The following is an 8,323-nucleotide window of genomic DNA, read 5'->3' as shown; positions in this document are numbered from 1 at the left end:
TTACGTGACACAAGTTTGAAAAACTCTTGAAATACTAGTTTTTAGACATTGTGTTCACTGATAAGAAAAACGTATGAGGATGTTAGAATGATAACCTCTCAAAGTGGCTAAATAACTGCATTGTGTGTTTTTGGTTGATTGGGTTAACCTGATGAGATTACAATTAACATTTGAATGTAGATAAAGACCAAAGCAAGTCATTTCAATGAAGGATATTACAAAGAAGACACGATGCCCTCTTGATAGTTTACACCCGGGCAAATTAATATAACAAAAGTGAACAAAATCAGTCTTTTGCATTAAAAAACCCTCCATTTTGCTCAGCAGCAGTTTGGCCAGCATGTTGTAAATCTGCATGGGACTCCAACATTCAGAATGTAAATTAAAAAGGCTGGGACATTTAGAATATGTGGCATCTGACTGTGTGTATCAGTGATACAGACTGACTGTTATTCTGTAAGTGAAGCCTGCCCTAATAGACTGGGCACACACATTAACACTTACACAGAAAAACTGACTTCTGTCCCTTGCTTTGGTTAAATATCTTTACATGGATTAGGGACTAACATACATGGACACAAGATAATAATGAATTCTAATGATTCAATTAAAGGATTAAGTTAATAATTTGAGTTTTCATCAAGCAAAGAATATTTCCAATTGTCTTAAATGTTTTGATCATTTTCTCTCAGGACCAAAACAATTAATTACAGCATGGTGGTTTAACATGTCCTGATAAAAGCAAAATTAAAACACAGAATAAATCATTTAAAAACACGTTACTGTTTGTGCTGCATTGTTATGCAGCCCAGTCAAACAGAGGCCACAATGTCCCAGTTGTCCAACACTTACATTAATATGATGACTGATTCCCTATTAGCATGATGACAATAGCATGTGAAAATATATTGTTAGCATTGACTTCACAAAGTAGTGCAAGGCTGATGAAAGTATGAACCGTGGCCTAAGAGACCCAACCTAAACCCCAAACATGTTAGTGAGAACAAAACTCATTTGGCCACATTTTGTTTCTTTGCCCATTTTGCCTCTGATTTTCAATTCTGCCAAAGACTATAAATCTTGCCATCAACAACTGTGATAAAAAGATGGATCCCAAAAACTGTGAAGTCCCTCAAACTACCACAGTAAGGCCCCATCCACACGGAAACGAAAATGAAAACGAACCGATGTCGATACAAAAAAAGTCTTCCGTCCACACGGAATCGGCTCAAGAAATGTTTCCGTCTACACGAGATCGCTCGACCCGCTGGAAACGCTGTAGTACATATGCCGGGCCTGTAAGTGGCGCTGTCCTTCACCACAAAATACAAGAAAAGCAGCGAATAAGACCCCCCGAGCATGGTTGCCATGGTTGCCTGCATGGTTGCCCTTCTGTTTATTCTCCGCGGTGGATTTAGAAACATGTAGTTCATGTAGTTCTCCATTTCCACTTGTTGCTGATGGTTGTGGTAGAGGAGCTGTAGATTTTGCACTAACATCTGTAGCATGGTCAGTAGCGTCAGGAGCACGAAAGCAATCTTGTGATCCGCCATTGTTGTTGTTGGCGAAACACATCAGTAATGACGCGGGGGCGAGCAGCAGAGGTGGGGAGAGGCGGGGCTATGGCTTCAGCGTTATCAGGAAATGATCGTATAGGGCGTACATATGGAGCCGTTTGGCCCCCCAGAGCGTTTCTTCTGCAAATCTACACACCTTGGGAGCCGTTATCGTTATCCGCGTTTCCGTGTCGGCCTCGTGTGGACGAACCGTCTATACGAACCGTCTATAAGAACTGTAGCGGATACAACCCGTTTCGTCTCCGTGTGGACGAGGTCTAAGACTTCCATAAATCACAATTGACATCTTTATAGCAACACTTACTGTATTAATTCAACTATATTTGAAGAGTTGCTGTATCTTGGGGTATTGACAGTAACTACAGCAGGTCAAATGTCACACTGATACAGTTCCTGCAGCAGCTGTATGCTCAACTAAAGTTTTCGGGAGCTACAGTGACTATAATGGAAAGATCAGCAGCTCAACATGGACGTGTTGGTGACATTTAGAAGCACTCTATGTGGATATGTAATCCATCTGCACTTATACAGTAAATCACGTTGCAGGCCTTCAAGTGAGACTGCCACATAAATCGTCAACTCAATTTGTGTACAAAAGCATCCGATTTACAATAAAACCTGCCAAAAAACACACCTTTCACTCAACTGAACAAGCAAAGTGAAGTTCAGAAGCATGTTATTGTCATTTGTGTTTCCTACATGTATAAAAGAACAAATGACACAACAAAGCATATGTATTCTTCTATCTGATTATGCATATGGCTTACCCAAGAGCTAGAGTTGGACACAATGTGTGCTGCTCACAACTCATGCAGTGCAGGCTGGCGGGGGGGCGTTGACACATGTACAGGCTCTCTTTCTCCTTTTCCTCTGGGGGAGACATACAATGAAAACTATTCTCTAGCTTCATGATTTGAATGAATTCAGGAAAGTTGAAGCATGGAAGGGTGGCAGTTTTTTTTTCATTTGGTTTGGTTTCTCTTAAAAAGGCAATTGCAATTGGCTGCTGGCTGGGTTTATGGTTTGTATGTTACCAAACTGACTCTAAAAGTAGAGAAAGGAGGGTAGAACAGACATTTTTGGCGCATGTGGGGCTGTTGCCATGTGCTCGAGTAAGAAGCTGATCAAGAGAAGGGGGTGTGGCACTCAGCAAACTGCACGGACCACTCTCTTGCTCCTTGTGTCCCTCGCGCTGATGGAGTGGTTTCATAACATCCAGCCAGCGTAGCTCCACTCTGATTCAATCATCTCTGAGCAGACGTGCACGTGCGTGTGTTTTAGGTGGGGGGTGTGTCTCTACACGCCCCAGATCTTTCATCGCAGTTATCCCATAGGTTGCATGCAAAGGTACCAGATAGACGGGGGCTCTATAAAGACCCGCTTTGTTCCTTGGTTCTCTCTGCTCCTGTTTTATTTCTCCGGTCTTTCTTGTTTCCATCACCACTCATCGCCAAAATGCCCAGCAAGAGGAAGAAGAATAAGCGTCGCATGAGGCGGACAGTAAGTGATGCTAGACGGCCTTTCTTTCCACTTCAATGTTGTTCTCATCACGACCAATTACATTTTGTTTATTTAGAACTTCTATCAGTTAGTGTGGCCCTTCTCTACGTGAAAACATATTTGTCGCGCGCACGTGCACTGCTGCTGCAATTACTGTACTTTTGTTCAGTTTGTGATTGGAGTGATGGGTGAAACGATGTGCGTCTTTACCCTAAGATGCAAAACCTGATTTAAAAAAGTGAAGAAAAAAAGCACGTGTCCACTATCAATGCAAAACCTTTAAAATAAGCCTTATGATTTGAAACAAATCAAAATCTCAAGTTAAGTGACAAAAATGGACACGATGTTTTTCTTTTTTACTTCGTTTTGTTTTTTTCTTGAGTGACTCCAATTAGGCCTAGTGCGTTCAATTCCGCCTAGATCGAAAACTTTTTCACAAATGCACTCAAATTAATACTTTCAAAACGTAATTGATTTTAGTTAGATTAATTACATCTGGCATTTGTGCAAGAGTCAAAGAAAATGGTTTATTTGGATTCCCGAGCGCCACGTGCGGTATCAGCGCTCTCTATGGACACAATTTATAAAGTGCTGGGATTTATACTTCCCATCTTTACACCTCTATGGTCATCAAAGCTGTATAAGCCCACATTATTACAAATGTAGAAAAATATATTTTGTCTATCTGCCAGCAAAGCATAAAGTACCCCCCCCGCATCCCATCCCCCCCCATCCATTCCCATCCAATAATGCACAAACAGGTACACACTGTTCAGTACATGCAGCACTCACTGTCTTCGTACATCAAACTATGCATAATGTATGAATCATCATTACAATGCATTATTACGAAGCAGTTGGCCAATAGCATGCTTATTTAAAAGTCTGACTCCTAACCCCCTCCCCTCTCTTTCGTAACTGCCAGACATTTTACTTCTGAACATTCAGTGCTCCAAAGAGGAGTGGGTGTGGCGAAGGGGTGTGTGGGAGTGATGGATAACTAGCAAGAAAGTAACAGATGCTTGCAATTCTCAGAGGGCAAAGGTTACTCAGTCACTGAACACTGTCATCTTTTTTCCAATCACAATGATTAATTATTTTTAACCTGTGCTCTTTAACCTAATTTCCAACTTTAAAATCATAACTTGCTTCTCCACTAAAGGGTTGTAGGTATGGAGTTTCTCAGCGCCTCCCCCTCAAACTCTCTTGCTGACTCTAGGCCCCACACAACTGTATTTGGTAGTGTGATGACTGGAGGAATGTCTTGCATTTGTTTTGCCAGCGCCTGCACAATCTCTAGTTCTCCGAGTGACACTAGGATAACAACGGGCCCCTAAAGCCCCTTACAGCTGGATGTTATCAGCAATTCCCTCTTGAAAGCTAAAAAGTGCTGCTTGAAAATGTAAAGCTACATTTGTCTCACACATTCCTAAGCATTTTAAATCACATGTGGCAACGCCTTATTGTTGATGTAGTAGTGAAGATTTTGCCAGCCATTTGTTGGAGGTAAGGGAGGGGTTGTTTTGATGGTGCATAGCTTGACGGGTATAGACGTATGAACTGACTGGCTGTCCATCTAACAAAAGCCTTTTCAGGGAGTGATTGTAACCTGATTATAACCTTATTATGAAGTGATTAGGCCCACTGTCTGGCGTGCGGGGCACACATCAGTGCTGCTGACTCTCACTGTTTCTGTTCCCGCTTCACCAGACCTGTCAGGATGGTTTGATTCAACTAATGAACTCCCATTATCCAAGTAGCTTTGATGGTCCCGCTCCCTGAAACCCAGCCCCTCCCTCTAGTGGTTGGGCCTCTAAAATCTTCTTTAAACCCTGGGGGGGCTTTTGTCCCAAGCTGAAAAAACATGTTGGATGGCATGCCTGGTATTCCTGCAGACCAAAATGTGCTGAAATGCTCTGCAAAACGACAACAACAGTATCTAAACGCAGCAAGAGCCTTAAAGAATTCCATCCCATTTGCCTCAATTCACCTTTTTTTTTAAAGAAAATGTAAGAATTTAAACTTGAGTTGTTTGAAATAGATATTGCGTTGCCTCGAAGTACTTTATTTATATTAGCTACCTTATAAAATGCCACTTGAATGCATGAAAATGATATGGTGGTTTCCACTGTATTGAAAAGACAACAATCATTAATCCCAAATTGTTGTGCTTTCCCTCTTACAGCAGGCACAGAGGATAATCCTTGAAGAGCAGCATGCGGCCAACCCACCAGCCAAAGGGACTCCTGGGATTGCAGTTGGTGCGCCCCCTACAGCCGTCCCAAAGAAGGCAGCTAAAGCACCAGTTAGAGAACTGGCTAGAGCTAGAGTGAAGATCCCAGAGGTTGTTCCAATTGCAGTCCCTATTGTGGAAGCCCCCATAGTAGAACCAGTTGTGAAAGAGCCTGAGCCCGTTGCAGTGGTGGAGCCCGAGCCTGTTGCAGTGGTGGAGCCTGAACCAGCGCCCGTTGCAGTGGAGGAGTCAGAGCCCATTGAGGTAGCTGAGCCTGAGGCCGTGCCAGAACCAGAGCCTGTGGTGGAAGAAGCTCCAACAGAAGTTGAGGTTGAAGCCCCAGCCTCGGTCGTTGAAGAAGCTCCAGTTGTTGAGACCACAGCAGAGGAGCCTGCTGAAGTTGAGGCTGCGATAGAACAAGAGGCTGAACCTATCATTCCTGAAACAGAAGCAATAACGGAGGTAATAACTGCTTTGGTTCATATGCAGACACTTGACTGTATCATTTGATAAGGGGTGTACCAGTGGATTTTTATAGTGGTTAATCCTCCATAGTTGACAAATCAGTACCTGAGGCACCTGTAATATGGTAATGGCTTAAGTAGAGATGTGGCGACTCTTCAAAGGCCTTATAATACATCCTGTACATTTTAATGGCAGCCTTGGTTATCTTTTGATAGGCTTTCTGTGTAGTGCCATACTTTTTGGCTATCAACAAAAACCGCCAGCAAGCTGTAACCATAGTAACTTCTGACACTTATGTTGTGATGAAATCCATGTGCTTCTCTAGAAATGTACTTTGTCCAACCAATGTATACATGGCTACAAACTCTGAATGTCGCATGGTCTTCAAGTTATTTCCACACATTGTGGATCTTAAAGTCTACTATTTTGGTTTTGTGGAAGACCGTTAAACGGTGTATATGCTGTGGCTCTTATATGAGAAGGGGGGGGTTTAGAGGCAAAGGGAACAACATGTTCCATTAAGTAAAGAGGTGAGAAGTATGGGAGGGATTGTAGGCTACATCACTGGAGAGTGGGCAGAGCCATTTCAGCAGTCATTATACATTATCTCCTACATTAAAACATGCCTGTGTCATGAAGCACATTGCTTTGATTAAAATGCAACTGCTTTTTGAATAGGCTGGGAGGACTTTAATGGAGTTTGTTCTCTAAAATATTGGATTATTTAATTTTGCTGCGAAAAGTGTTTGAAATGTTAATTTGCTGGAATGAACGAGATGGCTTTTTTTAAATGTAGGCGATCAAGAGAGTTGTTTGAGTTTCAAAGTAAGAGTTGGTAGAAGAACTGAAGCTTGTTTTCTACTGTATTAAAAATAATTGCTGTTTGGCTAGCTTGCACAGTTGTAGCTTATAACTAAACATGTTTCCCAACATTTGTTTTTACCCTCCAACTCTTTACATTAATGTTTGCGTTGCAATTTCAACACATTATCTTTGTTTCTTCTCATGACTAACATGTGCACATTTTGGGAACATAATGTTCTGTTTCAGCCAGTACACTGCGGGCTATGTGTCGTGGCACACACAGGCGCCATACTGCACATGCATGTGTCTAACCACACACAGTTGCGCATGTAGGCAAACACGCACAGAATGTGTGCACTTTGCTCTTGGTAACTGAGCCATGTCCACATATGGAGCACATGTATGTGCTGACATGTGTTAGCATGAACGACCAGTTAGGAGAAAGGAGGTGTAAATCAGTGACGTGGCCTTTTGCTAGAAATTAGTTTGTTTACATAGGGTGCAGTGTTTACTTTCCTATAGAATAAAGGCTGCACTGTTCTTTTGGGTCATATCGTACCTTTACATAGGGTACAGTGTTTACTTTGCTATAGAATGTCACTCAAGCTTGCGTGTTATGCCCCACCCTCTGAGCTATACAGGACCAATGGATGTTTCTTGCTCCCCGTCATAGTATAGTTGTTTGGCCCACCCCCTCCTTCTTTGTTCCTACATCCCTCCTTCTCTCCCTCCCACAACATCATCCATCACCCCTTAGCTCCCCTCTTGCCTTGCTGTTTCTCTGCTCCTTCACTGCCTGCAGATGTGCCCGATACAATTTAGACGCTCACATATACGTACAGGCTCTATAGCACTTTGGCAAAGTTGACATTTATTCAGTGCTGGCTTTAAATGCAACTCATACAGTAGTACTTTATATGGTGCTGGGTGTATAGTGTTTTATGAACTTTAATCAATAATCTTGACACGAGTGGTTACTCTGACACTGTCCGACTAGAGTTGGTCTCCACTTGGGTCAATAGACAGCAGAATCAGAGAAGGCCAAAATGGGGCTTGTATTCAGCTGGCTTTGGGACAAGAGAGAGGAGTCTCCTCCGCTTCTGGTTGTCACCACGGAGACTCAGGTGAGTTTAACCCCCCCCAATATAAAGTCCTGCTTAGTCTTACATTTTATACAATTTTCTGTGTCCTGAGGCAGCGGGTGCGGCTCATGTTGAGACTGAACATTTTGTACCCGTTTGCTCCCTCGGTGCTCCTGCAGACCTCGACCCCTCCCCCTTCAGTCCCTCACCCATTTCCCTCCCTTGTATATTCATTCTCCCTCATCACTCTTCTTCCCTCCCACCACTTGTTTCTCTGTCTCTCCTTTCACCCTACTCTGGCCTCCCCCTTTCACTTCTGTCTTCGGCCAACCCCTATGGGGCCTATGGGCATTTAATAGCTTATCTTCTTAGCACATGTGCTTGTTCTGCCCTGTTATCATTGGGTTTTTGTGTACCTGTTGAGATTTGTGTAGTTTTGCAAGACGGCTGTCAACTTTATTTATTTGTATAAGATTTATGTAACAAATGTCTATGATGGTGATTTGGGGTACATTTGCTCATAACATCCTATAAAGAGCATGCTTTAAAACGATGAGCATATTTATAAAGGTTGGTGACATGATGTTTGTGGTGTTCTCAGACTTGGTTGGAAAAAATATCCCCTTGTGGCAACGCACATGGGCCGCTGCCCTCCCCCCCCT

The 8,323-nt window shown here is 42.8% G+C and overlaps 1 protein-coding gene across 2 annotated transcripts in view; it reads left to right on the top strand.

The window, feature by feature from the left end:
- Positions 1-2,847: 2,847 nt before the first annotated feature.
- The window catches only part of LOC104950420 (calphotin-like), an 11,675-nt gene continuing 6,199 nt past the window's right edge, over positions 2,848-8,323 (top strand). The window contains exons 1-2 of one of the 2 annotated variants that reach the window (XM_010776938.1): positions 2,848-3,077; positions 5,263-5,772. In XM_010776938.1, the coding sequence (XP_010775240.1) occupies positions 3,033-3,077; positions 5,263-5,772 (555 nt within the window). In that variant the 5' untranslated portion in view covers positions 2,848-3,032. The remainder of the gene's footprint in view (positions 3,078-5,262; positions 5,773-8,323) is intronic. The other variant, XM_010776937.1, reaches the window with a different exon arrangement.

This window comes from Notothenia coriiceps, unplaced genomic scaffold, assembly GCF_000735185.1.
Source record: "Notothenia coriiceps isolate Sejong01 unplaced genomic scaffold, NC01 NC01_scaffold00017532, whole genome shotgun sequence".
Taxonomy (NCBI): Eukaryota; Metazoa; Chordata; class Actinopteri; order Perciformes; family Nototheniidae; genus Notothenia; species Notothenia coriiceps.
This window is presented reverse-complemented; position numbering and strand designations above follow the sequence as displayed.